The sequence below is a fragment of the Chionomys nivalis genome, chromosome X (genome assembly GCF_950005125.1).
Source record: "Chionomys nivalis chromosome X, mChiNiv1.1, whole genome shotgun sequence".
Classification (NCBI taxonomy): Eukaryota; Metazoa; Chordata; class Mammalia; order Rodentia; family Cricetidae; genus Chionomys; species Chionomys nivalis.
This window is the reverse complement of record NC_080112.1, coordinates 87,324,883-87,344,968: the sequence shown is the minus strand read 5'-3', so window position 1 is coordinate 87,344,968 and position 20,086 is coordinate 87,324,883. Positions and strand designations below refer to the sequence as shown.

General features: G+C 43.7%; 1 protein-coding gene across 1 annotated transcript; it reads right to left on the bottom strand.

Annotated features, from left to right (window-relative positions):
• Positions 1-7,274: 7,274 nt before the first annotated feature.
• Positions 7,275-15,998, bottom strand: LOC130868514 (X-linked lymphocyte-regulated protein 3C-like). The gene is given in 10 exon segments (XM_057760704.1): positions 7,275-7,331; positions 7,417-7,512; positions 8,898-9,004; positions 10,356-10,447; positions 11,292-11,409; positions 12,763-12,797; positions 13,436-13,477; positions 13,588-13,630; positions 14,044-14,207; positions 15,904-15,998. Coding segments are annotated over 10 exon segments (849 nt in total).
• Between the last annotated feature and the right edge of the window lie 4,088 nt (positions 15,999-20,086).

Sequence of the window (20,086 nt, the reverse complement as noted above, 5' to 3'; positions counted from 1 at the left end):
GCAGATGCCTGGCTAGCTTAGCCCCGAAATAATCACACAGAAACTGTATTAATTAAATCACTGCTTGGCCCATTAGCTCTAACTTCTTAATGCCTAACTCCTACATCTAAATTTAACCCATTTCTATTAATCTGTGTACCACCATGATGTCGTGGCTTACCAGCAAATTTTCAGCATGTCCATCTCTGGCAGCAACTCCATGATATTACTCTGACTCTGTTTTCTTCCTCTCAGAATTCAGTTCTGTCTTCCCTGTCTACCTAAGTTCGGGCCTATCAACAGGCCAACGCAGGTGCTTTGTTAACCAATGAAAACAACACATAGACAGAAGGACCTCATACACCAGATAATAGAGTAATTTCTCCAAATCTGTCAAATATAAATGGACTGGACATTGTAAATACAATTCTTACTGGATAGTTATTCTGATTTTATATAGTTTTACCATGTTACAGTGAAAATCGTTCCTTTTTATTTAGATTAATGGGAGGAAATGTTGCTGGATATTTCACCACACTGCAACACTCTGAGACTTAATTAAGTTAACCTTGAATCACAGGGCCAAGTCAATGCTTAGCTGAGTGGAATTAGCCATAGAGATTTTGGAGAACCCAGGGTATGATAGAAAGGCAAGTAAGAAATAGGGAGGGTCTTAGAAAGATTCAAGGGCCTTTTGGATCTTGGAAGCATGGACAGAGAGGATCAGCTGGTTCTTCCTCTGTCACATTCTTGATCTAGCAGGATTTTACCCCAATATCTGACTCCTGAGTTTTATTGATAATAAAATAATTTAGGTAAATGCTTTACCTGTCCCTATCTCCTTTATGTTACAATCTTATGGCTGATTGAATAAAAAAAAATATCCTCCATAGGCTCATAGTCATCAGAGAATGGCACAACTTGAAAAGAATTAGGTGTTATGGTGCCCTTGTTGGAGGGAGTGTGTCATAGGGGGTGAGCCTTGAGGCTTCAAGAGCCCAAGGTAGGCCCAATATCTCTCTCTTCCTGCTGCCTGCAGATCCAGATGTAGAACTCTCAGCTACCTTTCCAGTACCATGTCTGCCTATGTACTATCATGCTTCACACCACAACAATCCTGGATTAAACCTCTTAAATTTCAAAGAAGACCCAGTTAAATGCTTTGTCATGTTGCCATGGTCGTGGTGTCTCTTCACAGCAATAACACACTGACTAAGACACCTTCCATTCCCACCACTCCCAATGCTCTGTGTCCCATTATCTCCCTTTTGCTCTTCATGCCACTTGTGTTCTATGCCCATATGTTGAAGTCTTTCCCCTCCATGGTCTCTTTCAAGTCTCCTGGCTTCTACTGCTACTCCAGTTTAGGTACACATATCTATAGTTTCAGAGCTAGCATCCTCACAAGAGCAAGCATTCAGTGCTTATCTTTCTGGGTCTATGCTCACTCATTCAGAATTGTTATTTTCAGCTCCAACTGCTTACATGACAATTTCATCAGTTCATTTTTACTCATATCTGAATAATATTACATGAGGTAATGTACCACATTTTCATTACTCAATCATCAGTTGATGGACATCTAGGCTTTCACCTAGCTATTGTGAAAAAAAAGCAGCAATGGACATGGGTGAGTATGTTCATTGATGCTCTTCATAGATTCGTGGATCTCTGCTGAAGGATGTGCATTCCTTGGGCTATTATTTTATTTCTGTGTTTCTATGATGTGAGTGAAAGCATATAGGGATGTCAGAGGAGAACTTTGTAGAGCCTTCCACCTTTGTTAGGGTTTTGGAGATTGAAGTTAGGTCTTCAAGTTTTCATACCAAGTGTTTTATAACCCCAAAAGTAAGATATATGCTTATAGAGGAGACATACTTGACATCAACCTATGTCCTCCAAAAGCATGATCAGATTTCTTCATGCACACTCCTGCACTTGTACATTCACACACAAGGTCATGAATACACACATTGAAATAAAAAGAAGATATGTATTGATATTCAGTAAAATTTCATTTCTAATTGATAGGTGTACTCTTTCAAGATTCAGAGAGAAAGAAAATAGGAAAGAGTGTTAGTATGTTCTGAAGATGCATGCTTCAACTCACACCTATTGCCATGTGTGCTCTGCCCTCTTAAGTTTCCACTACTTCGCAATAGCACCACCAATCGCAACCATGCTTTCTGTCAATGGGCATTTTGGGATATTCTGAATTGGAATAAAAAATGGAATGAAGGTAAACATATTCAGAGTCAAAGAATGCTATACATCTTTGATGTTCAATTCATTCTCCAGCCATTTCATTTACACAAATGTAACTGCTCTGTCCTCCTTAATAGGTAGTTTGTGGTACAACTGAAATCCTAGGAACTGAGTAACCATCTTTGTCATGGGTTTGAGTCTGGGTGAAGCTGTATACATGACAATAGGTACACTAACACAATTTTACGAAGCACAGTGCATACAATGAGAGAATTTCCTCTCCATAACAGTATTAACTTGTTAAATATAAAACAAATAATCCAATTGTATAATTTTCATGTGAATCCTTCTACCAATTTGGGGGACAAAAATGATGCCAATTTATTTATTTTGGAACTTCAAGTGAGATAGGAGTACCCCATTTGGTAGTAATTACATTTTCCATTAGGCTGCGGTCCTCAAATTTTAAATAAAGTTGGTGCTTAGGAGAGTCAGGTCATCTAATCATGTTCTGGAAAGAGGCCATCACATGAGAGCCATGCAATCTGTTGTCACACCAGTGTATACAAACTCAGCTCACTCACACACCATAGCCTTGGTGCAGAGAAGAATGGCAAGATTGCTGGGCAACAGGGCCTTCTCCCCACTTTCTATGGGCCTGTATTTCCCATTGTCTACTACCTCTCACATTTTGGATACTCCTCTGGCCTACACTATGTCTTCCCTCTGGTTTGACATGTGATAGCAATCCTGATTTTAGGTACATGCCCTGGTAAGGAAAATGAAAGGGCTTAGAACCCTTTCTACCTGTGGGGTTGTAATGTATTTTGGAGGAACCCAGAAAAGATCCAGTGGGGCTTGTATAAAAATATACTGAATCCATGGTCCAATTTTATATCTCGGGGCACTTGCAGTGTAAATGTGGCAGTGGGCATGATCTGCACACGAAAGGGCAAAGTTTACTACTTTACTGCTAACCTGGGCATTTTCATTTTTTTTCCAGGAAGCATCACTTAGATTTCTGCACTAACAGGGCCATGCCACTGTTGATGGGCATGTCCAACTGGCACAGAAGAGAGATTAATGACAATTGTTAATTCCCCTCTGACACAGACATTCGGCCTGTGTCCAAACATCTCCACTCCTGCATCATTTCCCTGCAATTCTACTTCTGTGGAGGAGCAAAGAGCACATCTCTGGTCTGTATCCTCTGCAAGGACATGTGCTGTATTCCCCTTCTTATGGTTCACACAGTGCAGCGTGACAGATGTGGTGTCACCTCACGGAGCTGACTTTCAACTGTGTGCCCAAAGACCCCAGCCCCTGGGCACTCACCTTCATGACTGAGTAACTGCTTTTCTATTGTTTGTGAGCTGTAAAATTCACTAACTCACACCTATTGCCTGAGATGTCACTCACCTTTGGATATGCGGTGACTTGTTTGTTTAGGAGACACACACACACACACACACACACAGAGAGAGAGAGAGAGAGAGAGAGAGAGAGAGAGAGAGAGAGAGAGAGAGAAGGGGGAGAGAGGCAGTAAAATAATCCATGAAGAGGTGAGAATGAAAATTTTGTTCAGGTTGATATGTCAACGTGGATCAAACTTCGGGGAGTCTGGTGCTAGGCAGGTTTGCTACCAGTATATTTAAACATAGTATAATCATGGGGAAAGTCTCCTGGAGTAATACAATCCCTAGTACAAGAGGAAGTGTGATTACTTTAAAACTCAGCTCAGGGTACATGTCGTGTCTTCCAAGAAGATGAGTTCTGGAGACAGGTTATCTGTTCTATCTTAAGAGCTAAGGAAAGATCTGGCCTGGTCTTGGTCATACAGATAGCATAGAGGTCAATTAGACCCTTAGGTATTGCTCTGGTTCTGGTTATAAAGTTTGGAGGGACCACTGGCTGTACAGGGAATGTGAGGGTGTCATCTGGGATATTTGGTATCTCTGGTCCTGGTTGAGGGAGCTTAGGGGAGGCTCTGGCTGTACAAAGAATGTAAGGGTCATTTGGACTCTTAGGTATCTCTGGTTCTGGTGGTAGAGTATAGGGAATCCCTGAATGTAAGAGCCATTTAGATTACTAGCTGCCTTCCAGTCCTGGTTGTTAGAGCTTGATATGGTCTGGTCCAACAGATAGGGAATATCGCCAGGCTATTAATCAACTCCAATCCCCAGCTTTCTGGATGGAAGAACAAGTTTTACATCTTTTCCATTGAGAAGACAATCCTGAATGCTTAACGTTCCTGGTTTCCCAGGAGATCTGTTGGCACAAGGACCTTCTTGCTCCCAACAGACTGGGTCACTGTGATAGGAGTTGAGATGTGCCCCAGGAGGCAGACCCACATTTGGAAAGTATAGATGCCACACAGTGAAATGAGAACTGTCACAGAATGTGTTCTGTATGCATCATCAGTGTGGACAAGGAACAGATAAAATTTCTGAGTTCAAATGCCTAAGCAATGAATATGTACGTGGAGCTAGGGAGATGGTTCAGTGAGTAAAATGCTTGCTGAACTAGCATGAAGACCCCTAGAACCTTTGAAAACCTGAGCACAGGGTGCTGTAAAGACAGCTCAGTGTTTAAGAGCAGTTGTTGCTCTTGCAGAAGACACGAGTTCAAATCCTAGGACCCCTGTCAGGTGGCCGAGGCTGACTCCACCTCTGAGGGGTCTGAGGCCCTCCATGGGAACCTGAACGAACACATTTGCAGATACGTACATAGACACATACACACACTGACACACACACACACATATACAGAATCTTAGGCCAACAGTGAGTGTCTGTAACACCAGTACTGGAGAAGAGAGATAAGGCAGAATCCTGGAGCTCAATGGCCTAACACTCTAGGCCAATTGATGAGCTCCATGGTAACAGAGATACCCTGTGTCAAAATAACTTAGGTACCTGAAGCATCTCTGGCTTCTAGATGCAAAATCACATGTGGCAGCATATGCACATGCACTTGTGCACACACACACATGCAATGCATTCATGCACATATGTTCTACACCTATGTGATGTGGGATTCCCCTATGCATGCTATGAATATGTTTTATAACCATTGGTTAATAAAGAAACCTCTTTGGTCAATGGCAGGGCAGAACAGAGCTAGGTGGGAAAACTAAACTTAATGTAGGGAGAAAGAAGGTAGAGTCAGGCAGATGCCCTGTAGCTGCCAAAGGAGAAGGAAGCCAGAACCTTACCAGTAGTCCACAGCCTCGTGGTGATACACAGACGAATAGAAATGGGCTAATTTAAGATGTAAGACCTAACTAGGAATATTCCTGAGCCGTCAGCCAAATCATGTCGTAATTAATAAAGTTTTGTGTGATTATTTGGGTCTGGGTGGATGGGAACTGAACATGAAGTCTCTACTTACACATATGATCATATAAACATATGTACTACATACCAAAAGATTTGCACACTCACACACATGTATTCACACATGTGCTACACATATGAACACATATACATGTTCCACATACCAAAAGATTTACACACACCTGCACACATACACACAGATGCACACATGCATTCACCCACAAGTGTGCCTACACACATGAACACATTTACACATGTACCACATACTAAAAGATTTATGCACATACCTGAATACACAACATACACACATACATTCACACACACTTGTGCTACACATATGAACACATTTACACATGTACCACATACCACAATATTCTGTCTCCCTCTCCCTCTCTCCGTCTCTTACTCTCTTTGTCTCTCTGTCCCTCTCTTTCTCTCTCCATTTCTCAATGTCTCTCTCTTTCACACATACACAGAGGTACATACAGGATTCGATGATATGGTAAAGTACTTTTCATCTGGTACTGATAGTCAGAATATCTCAAGTAGGAGATATTCAATGTTGGAAGCAGTACTGAAGGTCCATACAATCACACATATTTTGTGCAAAGGGGAAAGTTCCCCTAGATAATTCGCAGTTTAGGAAGTAACATGATCCCAGCCAGAGGGGAAGCTCTCATTGACTGTGGAGAAACAAATTCCAATTGTAGAAAATGGGAGATGCCAAATGCACTCTTGCTTTTAATGCTTCTGCACCACAGAACACGATGAGACAAGTGGTCAGAACCACAAGTGGCCCCATGCAGAAATGTGAGTTAGCAAGGGACCATTTTTATTTTAAAAGGCATGAAATGTCAGGAAGGGAGCACAATTACATGACTCATCCCAGCAAATCTGAAACAATTTCATATTTGTTAAATCAAATGTTACCAAGTAAAGATTTCTCATGGTATGACAATTGTTTTAAGTGTACAGAAGACCTTGTATATCACTGATGTTCACATGCTACATGCACAATAAATTTGAAACACAAACATTCTCAGTTACTGCTATCCATACAAAGGAGGAATAGATAAACCACGAGGAACTGAACTATAGGCATACTTAAGAATCACCTCTTAATGTGACAGACAGATGATATCATGTAGCAGACCACATTTCATTGAAAGACCTTATAAATTTTGTCGGAAAATGACATTTTCACATACTCATCATAATACTTACACCATTTTTTGTTCAGGATTTTTAATGAATTCTACCAATTTCACTACTTCTGGGGCACAATCTTTTCAAGTATACAGGGTGCACTCCCTTTGCACGGTTATAGTCATTCCCATAGGTTCCATGACTAACAAATGTAACAGAAGTATGCAATGGCAAGAGTGTGTTTTCTTTAATTATTTCTCTGAAGATGACAAGGATGGACCACTATTGTGTCTTCTAATTTGGGAAAATGTTACTGAGGTACAAGACCCCACTGTATTGGCATCAATGCACTGCTAACCATTAATTACGATGCTGCCAAGAAAAACTTGTCATTATGACCCATGAGCTGGAGGATCCTATAGACATCTCTGGACTGCTGTCACACAATTCCTTTGGTTTAATTGGGTTTTTAGCAGAAAGAGGTATCTTTAGGAACAGGAGAATACAAGAAGATGTAGTCACTGAAGCTGCAAACCACAAGCATTTTCTCCCAGAGAATTTCCATGAGAGAATAACTCCCCTTGTATCGACTTTCATTTCTTCAGAATATTATGAGAGCAACAGATCCAGGAGAGACTGTTGACCAGCAGCACTTTCTTGCTGGTGCTGTTAAGTACAGAACATATTAAATGGGTTTAAAATAAATAGTCCTCATCAAGCCTCATTTCAACATGAAAGGCTCAGTACTTACATTCAGCATCAGAAGTTTTATTTCCAAGGTAGCTATTAGACGTCTCAGCTCTTCAATCAGGGAATTTCCCTGAGAATCACTCAGTTTTACAAGTTTCTAAAGTGAAAGAGATATGGGCAGAAATCAGCCCTGGCCATTTTGTTTACAAATGCGAACAGCAATATTTAAAAGGGAGTAAATGTGGTGAAAAGACATGGTTTCATTATTCCAAAACAAGCAGACACCATGTGCAAAATGAGGATCCATCATCTACCAAAGAGACACAGATGTTACCACTCCTCACCCACTGCTGAATGTTCAACCATGAGAGGGGGGCTCAGGGGAAGGGTGCTTTGCCTAGCATGTGTGATAGCCCGGGATCCCTCTCCCCGCAAATCCGCAAATCAAAAATAAGAGCAAATTAAACCCAATGAAAACAGAGAGCATGAGGCATGAGTTCATTTACTGCCACTCACTCACTTCTTTTGGAGCTGGAGTAGCTTGTCGTGTACCAATGAATAACATGAAATTAAAACTCAAGGTTTCCACCCCCACAGTCCCTTTAGTAGTGAGTGAAATAGCACATGCCACATCTAAATGGTTGTGTTAAATACTGTGGGGGTTATAAAACTTCGCAAGACCTCTTCTGCAGGGCATGTCACCCCTGTGACCTGGTGAACAGCCAGCCTAGCCACAGTGGCAAGTGAGTTCCAGGTTTAGTGAGCCATCCTGTCTCAAAAAGTTATGAAGGAGAGTGACTAAAGACACCCATGGTTGGCTTCTGACCTCCACACATACACCCAGAAGAAAGTACGTGTGTGTGCTTTAGTACACATACACACCCAACGGAAAATGCACTGTGAGACAAGAAGAGATGGTCTGAAAAGCATCAATGCCCTGTACAATATGAACAACTCTGGATGAAATTACCAAGGCAGCAATTCCTGCTTCAAAGGACTCTAAAAACCATATGTGAAACATAAAAGTAAAAACTAATTTTGTACTTAGATTTACATGGAACCATGCCACCATGAGGAAAATGCTGGAAGATGCGGTGGTACAATGGTCTTGCATTGCTTTAAGAAAACCCTGACTGGCAAGTTGCCAGGCAGGAAGTAGAGGTGTGGCCACAAGAACGGGAGAATTCTGGGAAGAGGAAAGGGTCAGTCTGCAGTTGTCACCCAGACCAAACGGAAGCAGTATGCCTCGCTGATAAAAGGTACCAAGCCACGTGGGTAACACAGACAAGAATCATGGGTTAAGATGTAAGCTATGAGAGTTAATAAGAAGACTGAGCCAATGGTCCAACCAGTTTATAATTAATGTAGATCTCTGTGTGCTTCTTTGGGACTGAATGGCTGCGGGACCAGGTGGAACAGAAACCTCTGTTGACAGAAAGATGTTTACAGGTAACGTTCCAAAGGTATAAACCAAAGCATGGAAGGAACGCCAGAGTATTCAATGCCCCTGTGTGTAGGTTGCTTTCAGAATGTACAATAGACTTCCAAGTACTGTTCACACAGATCTTTAAATTCTTCCATTCTCTTCTTCTGAAGACCCAGAGATTGATGAATAAATTTTTGCTGCTCCTTAAAGATATTCTGCAAACAAAGACAGTAAAAGATGTAAGAACAATTCAGAAAAACACAGAATGCTTACAAAAACACGACTCTGTATGATATTTATGCAAAACATATAGAAGGAAATAACTAGTAATTTTTCAAGCAACACAATTACCACTTCACATGAGTTATTTAATACTAAAAAATTACCGTAGTAATGAGAATCACATTCATTTAATGGAAAGTGTTCCTACTTAACAGTATCGAAAACATTGCTGTTATTTCTGAAGACTAGAAAACCCAACCATTGGAGGCTTCCATAGCTGGTGAACCCTCTGTGTTTATAGAAATTACTCTGAGATGGCCCCATTGTCTCTCACTCCCTACATAGGATCCCAGTCCCTTTTGTCCTTCCCAGTAAGAGTAAAACCCACAGCTGCCATGCTTAACTGGAAAGGATTCTGTAAGACTTACGTCGGATACTGTCCTGGACCAATATAAGAATGCACAGATAAAAGTGTATTTTGAAACCAATTCCATGAGAGGGGGACCTTAAGTATCTCTTCTCTCATGCCAAACAATCTGAGACAAAGAGGTAAATTATTTTTCTGAATGAGCGTGACTAGCAAGAAACTGAACCATGACTGCAACCCAACTGGTGGTATTGCAGGGGCCATGCTCCTGACCACTGGACTGAACAGTGGATGCCTCCATCTCCCTCCTCATTCCAGCCTCGGCCTCCCCACCTTTGGAAGTCAGAATCTCCAGAAGGGCAGCTCCATCCTCCAACAGGAAGGAAGATTCCTGTTTGGCGTCAAGTATTTGTGCCCCAAACTTCATAAAAACCTCACTCAAATCTCCAGGTTAAAAGGGAATCAGTCATCCCGTGGCCATCATGGCATGAAGCCTTGCCTTCCTCACCTCAGAGTGGACTTGTCTGAACTCCAAGCACTGAACACTATGCCTCCAACTGCTCTACCATAGCCATAAGGACTGCTCTCACTCTGCCTCCCTCATAACTGTGTCAGAAGGCTTTGTTGGGTCTCCTGCTCCTGATGTCTGCACTTTGTGGATGGATCAGGAAGGGCTCCCTCTCAGGAAACAATCCCATACCTTCTCCTCTACTCACCAGGCAGTGCCTGCTCACCCCCCCCCCCAATGCTGGTTCCTAACCCATCACTGGCTTTGTCATCTCTCTGTGGGAAAAGGAACAATCCAAGGGGAAACAGCCAGTCTCTCCTCACCACATCAACCACCCTGCTTGCCTCCCTAAGTTCTTGTCTTGTCCCTTTCCTTCAGACTTGCTGCATGAAGCCCTGCTACTTCTGATGCTGACACAATGCATTCCCTTAAAGCTAAGCCTGCTTGATACTTAGAGGTTTTTTTTTTTTTTTTTTTTTTTTGCATGTTTCTTGACTTGACCTGCATCCTTGGATAATTCTCTTTTAAAATGCTTAATCTGAAGAGAATAGTCTTGATAAAGTTTCTGCCTGTGAATGATAGCAATGAACAATGCGATATTCCAACCCAATATGAAGAAAGTACATTTGAAGCACAACTGACTTACCCTCACTAACGCTATCAGTGGAGGATGGAGAAATGGCATCTGAAATATTCTGACAGGGAAAAGGAAGCTGATTTGGATTATTTAATCTTACATTACAGCATTTGCTCCTCCCTGCTGAGAGAGAAGTATCTTCACACGTCTTTGTGCCAGAAAACTCAGGAAGAACAATAATTTTACTGATATTCCACAAATATTCGTCTGTCTGACAAGCACAACTTGTAATTAGTTCTCTCTTTCTGAAGAACAGGTCCAAGTAGCATGCACATCCGCTACCATCAGAGAATTTTATGGTGACCTACCCGCTCTTCCTTACATTGTGCCAGTGTGGATCTCAGTACAGTAGCATTGTAAACACTGCTCCTGTTAGCTATATGACATTGGAGGCATGGGATTTTCATTTCTATCACATCAAACAGATGCTCAACTGACTGTGGGATGAATGCTTTGAGCATTTCAAGATCAACTTGCCCAGCACATTCATGTGATGCATACACCTTTCATACTGTTCCACTGACTCAACAGCAATGTGTCAAAATGGTCATTGTAATTCATTCCTAGGAAACACATCTGACTTCGGTTATGATGTGAGGCTATAACATGACTAAAGGAAGTCTACCCTATACATAAATGCCAAGCCGAATATGTTCTCCAACTGAGCTTCTGGCCTGTGGGGGTCACAGCTAATCCTCAACCTCTTGCCATTGTGCTTACTAAACAAATGTCAAAGCATCTGGGATCAAAGCACCACCAAGAATCAACAACTGTACCTTTGCTCGCACTGGATTTTTAGAACGTCCTCAAATTTCTGCTCCAAGGTTTAGAAAGACTCCATGATGATCAGTGTGAATCTTTCTCTGTTTCCCTGAAGAAAGTTCTTATTGGGCTCTGTATTGAAATACAGTCTTTTAAACATTACTGTAAAGTTCCTTCAACTTTAGTTTTCTACTTGGAAAAACACTTGCTATTAATAGAGGGGAAACAATCTGTCAATGACAAGAATATCTGCCTCCTTTCTTTCAGTCAAGAATTTCAGTGGTTATGACCTTGATATGAAATTGGATAGCTGGACTTCAGTGTCTATATATTACATACAAAACACAGTGAAGGGAACTTAACAAAACTAGCAAAAAAAAAAAAAAGGTTTAAAATCTCTGTGTAATTTCTTCATGAGACATCATTATAAGGTAAAATTTATGCAATGTACATTCAGAGGGACTGCTGGGCCGCTTTGTGCAAAATACAAAAGTAGTCCATTTACAAAGATCTCCAAAGGCTCAGAAATTATTGCACGGTCAGATGAAAATACTGTAATTATTGTAACCATTGAAGCTTTTAGGCAAATTTGACAGGATAGACACCCTGAATATTCTAGGTGGGGAACTCAGAGCCTTAAGCATAGTAGGCAAGTGCTCTCCCATTCAGGTACATCCCTATCCTGATTCCTGAAGTTTCCAGATAAGATTCTTTGTCAGAAAACTCTCAGAGCTCCTAGCACATTCTCAGTTGGTAATTTTTTTAACAGTTTGTGTGACTGACTTCTGACAGAGAAATTTAAAGCAGGACTTAGTCTGCTCATACAATGGTCACAGTGCTGACTTCAGCTTCCCACTGCAATATGCTATTCTTTACACATTAAACAGTGGTCAGCTATTTAAGGGAGGCTGGCACTCACCCCTACACACACAGACACGGGGGAGGGGAGAAGGAGAAGAAGAGAGAGAGAAGGGGGAACTAAAATACAAACAAGTAAAGTAATTTTTGTGGTATTTTGTTTGGTTTTGTTTTTTTGAGACAGGGTTTCTCTGTGCAGCTTTGGTGCCTGTCCTGAAAATAGCTCTTGTAGACCAGGCTAGCCTCGAATTCACAGATTTGTCTGCCTCTGCCTTGCAAGTGCTGGAATTAAAGGCATGTGCCACCACTGCCCAGCTTAAAATGTGATATTAAAAACAGACATATCACTTGTAAGAATTAAAATCTTGAAGACAGATAATTACATCCAATTTTCAAACATCCCACAGTTAGTAAATAAGAGCATCCACACCACAGGTGTCATGTTCTCCATATTGGCAATAATTGTGAAGTAGAGAGTTGGTAATCTAATAAAAATTATTTCGATACTGAGTGTTTGAGAACAAGGCATTAAACACACTCTCTTATCTGCCAAGTGATACCTCCCTCACCTTGCACTTCTTTGGTTCAAACAATTTTCTCAAATTTTTGATATCTCCCAGAATGTACCTTCAAATTCTTCAAATAAATTCTGTATTTCCCTCCTGCAAAGAAATCACGTTTTTACTTCAATGTACATAACAGGCCATTCTTTTGTAGTGAGTGGAAGAAGTGGAGGGTGCCACATAGCCTACATACAATTCACATTTCAAGAATTGAGTTTTCTAGATTTTTGTGTTCAGAGGAAGGGCGGGTGTGAGTGCACCTGTGCCGACCTAGGAGGCAGAAGTGAGGTGTCTTGCTCTCTCCATGGCCACCTTATTTCTGTCAGATAGGTTCTATGACAGGACCCATAGTTTGTTGGAGGCATAAGATTTTCATTCCTTATCACATTGAACATCTGATCTACTGCGTGATGTTGCTTTGAGACCCTTACGTTCAATGCACCCAAGTACATTCACATGGTGCATGTGGCTTACTTGCTGCATTTATTTATTTATTTATTTATTTATTTAATCTCAGCTTATTTTTGCTAGTCTGGCAGTCAGCAAGCACCCGCAATAACCCCTCGGCTCTGCCATGCCTCAGCCCTCAGTTCTGGGCTTAAAAGGTGGGTGTGACCAATCATGCCTTTTTCTGTGGGTCCTGAGGCTCTTGTGTTTGCACCAAGCACTCTTCTACTAAGCCCTCTCTCCAGACAGACTTTCCTAAATTTATTTTGTGAAAAAATGAAATGCATAACCTGGCCTCTTGCCCTTCTGTTCCAGAGGAAGTAATGTCCTCACTGCTGACATCAGTGTTGTATTAAAACTAAAGAGGAAAAATATTTTGAAACAAAGTGTGCTGTTCTCCTCCTCCCCCATGTAAAACAGTGTCATTATGGTGTTTATAGACCCCATAGCCTGCATCTGTTCCTTAAACTTTTTCAAGTAGTCATCTGTGAAGTCATGAACACACATGCATACATATCACATATATATCACACACAGAGAGACACAGAGAGATGCAGATACACACACACACACCACTTTAGGCATGACTCTCAGACCAGTCAGTACAGGCACCTATACAGGCCTTCCAGAGAGTCACTGTGCTCCCAGAGAGGCATGTTGACTAGGTATGTGGCAGGTTTCCTGTGTGGTAGAAATTTCAGGTGGGGGAACCTAAAGGCTCAAAAAAGCTTGAGCAAGAGTTACTAGCATCTGAAACCTCCTGATATTCCAAGAAAAGTTAATGCACGGTATCCATCAGTGCTCCACCCACCAAGAGATTTTAGGATGTTCCCTGGGGTGGACACAGTCCTACAGGGGCCCTTCTGTTTCTGTTGTTGCTGTTTCTTTTTTTTTTAACCTGGGGTGATTGCATCTGGGTTCTTGGTGTCATCAGATGTGCGATTTGGATCCAGCCTCGGATGCTTGCCAGCACTGTCAGGGGCTTTTCCACCCACCAAGAGATTTTTAAGATGTCCCCCGGGGTGGACACAGCCATACAGAAGCCCATCTTGTTTTTTAAACCTGGAATGATTGAATCAGTGTTCTGGGTGTCATCTGACATGAGATTCGGACACTACCTCAGATGCATGCCAGAACTGTCAGGGGCTTTCCCAACCACCAAGAGTTTTTAGGATGTTCCCCAGATGGACACAGCCCTACAGGGGCCCATCTGGTTTGTTGTTGTTATTATTTCTGTTTTTTTTTTAACCTGGGGTGTTCTGGGTGTTATCCCATGTGGGGTTCAGATCCAGCCTTGGATGCATGCCAGCACTGTCAGAAGCTTTCCTACCCACCAAGAGATTTTAGGATGTCCCCCAGGTGGACACAGCCCTACAGGGGCCTATCTGGTTTGTTATTATTGTTGTTATTGTTTCTGGTTTTGCTTTTTTACCTGGGGTGGTTGCATCTGGGTTCTTGGTGTCATTCGACGTGGGATTCAAATCCAGGCTTGTATGCATGCCGTCACTGTCAGGGACTTTCCCCTCCCCACTTGACATGTCTAGAATCTTCTTGGGCTAGTCAAGACTCCAGTCACTACAATTAGCAGGAAGAATTACATGATGGCAATGGGAACAGGGGATTGGACTCCACAGGATATGCCCAGGTGCCCTGGCACTTGTACTGCAGCAAAGAGAGGGCAAGAGGATGTCACCAAAGTTCAGTTCTGTGCCATATCTCTATCTGAACAAGGAGCTCTCCCAACCCACTACCTCTCAAGATTGGTCCTCTGCTGCCTTCCCAACCCTTGGGTGGGAAAATCCTGGGCACTGCCTCACGCCTGTAAAACAAGTCACCTAATGCCGGTGTCTGGTTGGGAACACTGACCCAGTGAGGGCCTACTCTGTCACTGGGGCCATGTCTCCCAGCTTATAAGCTGACCCACTCACCCTTCCCAATCCCTGTAGCCCTTTTGACCCCCCCCAACCTTGTACTCTGGGGCCTTGCTCAGTCCCATTTGACAGAAAAGCTCCTGAGATCATCCCACAGGTTTCCCTTGGTCTTGCCTCTTTGTGATCCCACTGTCCTGGTGCATGAGCTAAGTAAGGTTCCTCTCTGATCCCTATCACAACTGGGGAGACTCATAACAGAGTTATCCAATAGCAAATCATCTACGTGGGGTACTCTCCCACCCTGGGAGCCTTCTTCTTAGAGAGTGGACGTTCCTATGTAGGCCCCACCTCCCAATGCACATGTCTCTGACTGGCTGTAAAGTCATACACGCCCAGGATTAAGTGGCCTAAAGTGGCACTTGTGAGATCTAGATGCAGAAGGGGCCCAGTCCTGCCCCACCCCTTGAAGACCGGCATTTCTGTCTAGGCAAGGCCCTTGGCTGCATGCCAGCAAGCCCAATATGTCCCTTGAGGACTCCAGCTGGACACAAGAAGGAAAACATGGTCGGTCACTACTTCCCCTTCTGTACCTCACTGCCACACCCAGCTCTCTTTAAACCCGCCACCCTCAGAACCCCTTCCTCCACTTCCCTCAGCATTTTATTTCACTACCAGGCAAAAGTGAGTCTTTCAAACTTAACATCACAGATAAACCTTGAACCTTCTGCCTCAAGATCCCAGTGTACACCCCAAAGGGCCGTGCATCCCTGCTGACCTGAGCTTGTGATTGAGTCTGCTAATTACCCTGTCCACTCACCTCAGTGACCACACTTGACTATGTTCCTCTGAGAGGCTCCTTTCCCACCCCCGTCAGACATAGGCCCCACCTCTGACACTCCTGAGGCTGCCTACAGGCCCCCACATTGGTGTGAGGCCATTCATCAGTCACCCATTCCCGACTCAGGCCAACAGTTGCCTTCATGCTTGATTAAAGTGCCCAGAGTTCCCTTTCAGACTAGTGAGCCTGTCGAACTATTGCCAGTGGAAGCACCACGGGAGGACCCAGTTGTCCTGTCAGGTCCCAAAGACTTCAAGAAACAAACAAAAAACGGCAGACATGGAAAGTCCCTACCACCTCTCTCAGGCCCCTGACTCTGCCCCACCCAGTGTTCTAGGGCCCCTGCTTCCTTCATCACCTCTTTCCATTCTTGGCTCTGGCACCACTTCTATCCTGAAGTGGAAGTAAGGCTCCCCAAGTCACCTCACAGGCCACCTGGCCCCTCTCTCTCTCCCTGGTCCCACTGTCCTGTGTCAAGAGCTTTCATCTTCCTGATCCCTCTAAACCACTCCAGGAACCCTGCCACAGTACCCCAAAACCCTCAAAACAAAGAAACAAAAACATTCCGTCACTTACCTATGCACCCCGGCTCCACTAGTCAGCCTCCTTCCACTCAGAGGTTGGTCATGTTTAGATTGGCCCCACCTCCAAATATAACACTCTCTGATTGGCTGGTATGATAGCCCTTGTGCATGCACAGAGAGGTGCAAGACTGTGCACATTCACCAAGGGGCCCAGCATGCCTCGACCAGTCACACCCTCCTGTTGAGGGATGGCCCATGGCCTCATTTCATTGGGCCACAGTCACAGCCAGTTACATCCATCTTTCTATGTGTCTATCTCTGATTAGATGCAAAAGGAAGGCACGCATATGTGTCATGGAGGCCAGTGGGTTCGATGGGTTGCTCTTGTGACATGAAATATAAGCACTTACAAAGAGAGGTCAGGCAATATTCGAGTGATGAACTGATCTATCAGTTAGATGAGCATTTACCCTTGGGCACAGCAGTTGAGCATGTGTGAGAGGTGTGTTGTGCTTTTCTCTCCAAATGGCTCTCTGGTTGTGTGATGGCCAGTGGTTGTATCTCAGAGGTCTCAGGTGTTCATTCTGTCCCGGAATAGTACATAGGAGCCAGATATTGGATATCATGTGTCCCGCCTCTAACACACTGTCTGGCTCAGACCTCCCAGGCCCTGTATTTCTCCAACCTATCCTCTGATGCTCCAGATGTGCCTAGTCCGGTTTGAGGCTAAAGCTAGACTCAGGCACATCACATCACAGGCCCTCTTGAGCAAGCCTCCCCGTGATCCCTACCATCCAACCCCAAGGGCTGTGATTCAAGCATTACTCTCCTAATACCTTACCAGGGGTATTCACCTGGTTGATCCTAACCTAACCACACCCTTGAGAGCTTCTTTCCCTTCAGAGACCAGTCACAGATAGTTAGTCAGAGCCTTTCTAATGTACATGTGCCCCCTTTTTTTGCTGGAAGGGTGTGCTCACATGCAAGACAGGCACAGCATAGACTGATGAGTATGGTGGCCTATCCAGGCATGCATGCATGCTTGACAGATGGCCATCAGACACGTCTCATGATATACACTCTGCTCCCCAAGGACTGTGGATGAAGGTAGTCTCTGATTGCCACGGCGGGAGCCTCACAGTAGAGTCCCTTAATGGTCAGTCACATACCTTCACCACCCTGATCCAACAGAGTAATCTCAGATACTTCTTGTTACAAGGAGAGAGGGCCGGCTTTTGGTCCTGGCCACCCAGCTAGCTTACACCCAAAATAATCATGCAGAAATTGTACTAATTAAATCACTGCCTGGCCCATTATCTCTATCCTCTTATTGACTAACTCTCACATCTTGATTAAGCCATTTCTATTAAATCTGTGTATCACCACGTGATTGTGGCTTACTGGCAACATATAAGCCCCTAAGATGGCTATGTCCCTCTCAAGCAGGAGATTCATGGTGTCTGCCACATTGCCCTTCTTCCCAGCATTCAGTTCGGTCTACTCCACCTATCTAAGTTCTGCTATATCAAAAGGCCAAGGTAGTTTCTTTGTTCAACCAATGAAAGCAACATATAGACATAAGGACCTCCTACACCAACTTCTGTTTTTAGAGTGATGAGGGCCTCATCCAGATAAAGGCCACCTTTCTGAGGATAGAGTTAGGTTTGTTGAAATAGCTCCCATGCGGGGGACTGACCCTTTGTAGTAGGAAGGGGCCTGCTACTACTTCCCACCTGCCCAGCTAGCTTAGACCTAAAACAATCACACAGAAACTGTATTAATGAAATCACTGCTTGGCCCATTAGCTCTAGCTTCTTATTGGCTGACTCTTACATCTTAATTTAACTAATTTCTATTAATCTGTGTATTGCCACATGGCTGTGGCTTACCAGGTAAAGTTCCCAGCTTCTGTCTCTGGTGGTGGCTCTATGGCTTCTTTTCAACTCCACCCTTCTTTCTCCCAGCATTCAGCTTAGTTTTCCCCGCCTAGCTAAGTTCTGCCCTGCCATAGGTCCAAAGCAGTTTCTTTATTCATTAATGGTAATCACAGCACAGAGAGGGGACTCCCACAGCAAATCTTTGGGTCTTCTATCAGGCTATCTTAGTTAGGGCTTCTATTACTGTGATACAATCCATAACTAAGGCAACAACAGAGAATAAAGAGTTTATCAGGGGCTTATAATTCCAGAGTGATAGGGACCATACTGGCAGGGAATGCAGGTGGCATACACGGCAACTTCAGCTGGAAGCTGGAGCTGAAGACTCCCATCTCAAACTACAAACAGGAAGTCAAGAGAAAAATGAGGCTTTTGAAACCTCAAGGCCATCCCCACACACACCTCAGTGACATACTTCCCTCAGCAAGGCCTCATCTCCTTAGCCTCTCCAAACAGTCACCAGCTACCATTGTATTTCAGAGACACAAAAGGCAGGAAAGAGACCAAAGTCTGACATCAACAGATAAGCCTGACTGTGTTTATCAGCACAGCAAGGGGCTGAAACTTTCTGAGATGGAAGCTGTGCCAAAAGAAGGCAGCTGGTCAGAGCTTGCACATGAAAGGACAAGGGACTTGGATAGGAGGAAGTTGATAGGATAGGAGAAAGCTCTGTGGGGTACATACAGATGAAGATGTTCTTGAGAAATTCATGAGCTTCTCTTCCTGGGATTGTTTGCCCAAACAAGGCGGTCTATCTTGAGAAACTACCTGCCATAGCCTGGAAATATGGATGTGACTGGCCCATCGCAGCAGGGGCAATGCCAGCAAGACAGTCTCTGGAGACTTATGCTTTCCTACAGCCAAGGCATCCTAGCATCCAAGGACTGGGGACCCAGTATTCAAATGCATGAGACTATGGGGGCACATCTACAAACCAGCACACAGGTGAAGCTCTGGTGGAAATCCATTCCTCCTCCCCCACAAACACCACAGGATAAAAACAATTGAATACCCCAGGGCTGAGATAGTTCCTCTGAACTGAACCCACCCCAGAGAAACCATGGGCCCTGAGGAGGTGGGTTATGTAAATTTTGAGCCAGCAACCATCCTTAACCACCATGCATGTGTTTCTGTATTTGTACTTCCTGCTTGCCTGTCTCTGCTCTCCTACCTAATAAGAGGCTACTGGACTTGACTAAGACCCAGGGCCAACACCATTGCCTCGCATTGGAGTGCAACTTGTTTTTAATCTAAATGCTTGTTTTATTATTTTACCAATAACATCTCAGAAGTCAGAAACTGTGTCAAAACACACTAGCTCAGCAAGGTTGAGGATACCACCCTACCAATCTAAAAGAAACCACCAAACTTTCCATCCCTCCCGTCTACTTCTAGTGTGTTTCTCTGTCTTCCTGACTCCATTTTTAACCTCTATGGCTACTTCCTGTCCACTAACTGCTGGCTCTGACTCCTGATGCGAGGTTTTTATTTAAGCAACACAATCCTGGGGTCACAGTATGATAAAATATCCCATAGCATAGAAGGTGGTCCATTGTGAGGCTGGCTGGGAGGCACACATGGTATGAACTAATACCTGCCCTTCCCTTTCAGATGTAAAGTTGTGAATGGCTCCATATCAGGTCACCCAGGCAGATACTGAGGCCTAGAAGAGTACGATCAGGGTTTGTGTGGAAGATTCAAAGTTGTTTCACAGTCAACACTCTCCCGTCTAAGCCCCTGAGGTGCCTATTTCTCTCAGGATCCTTTTGCT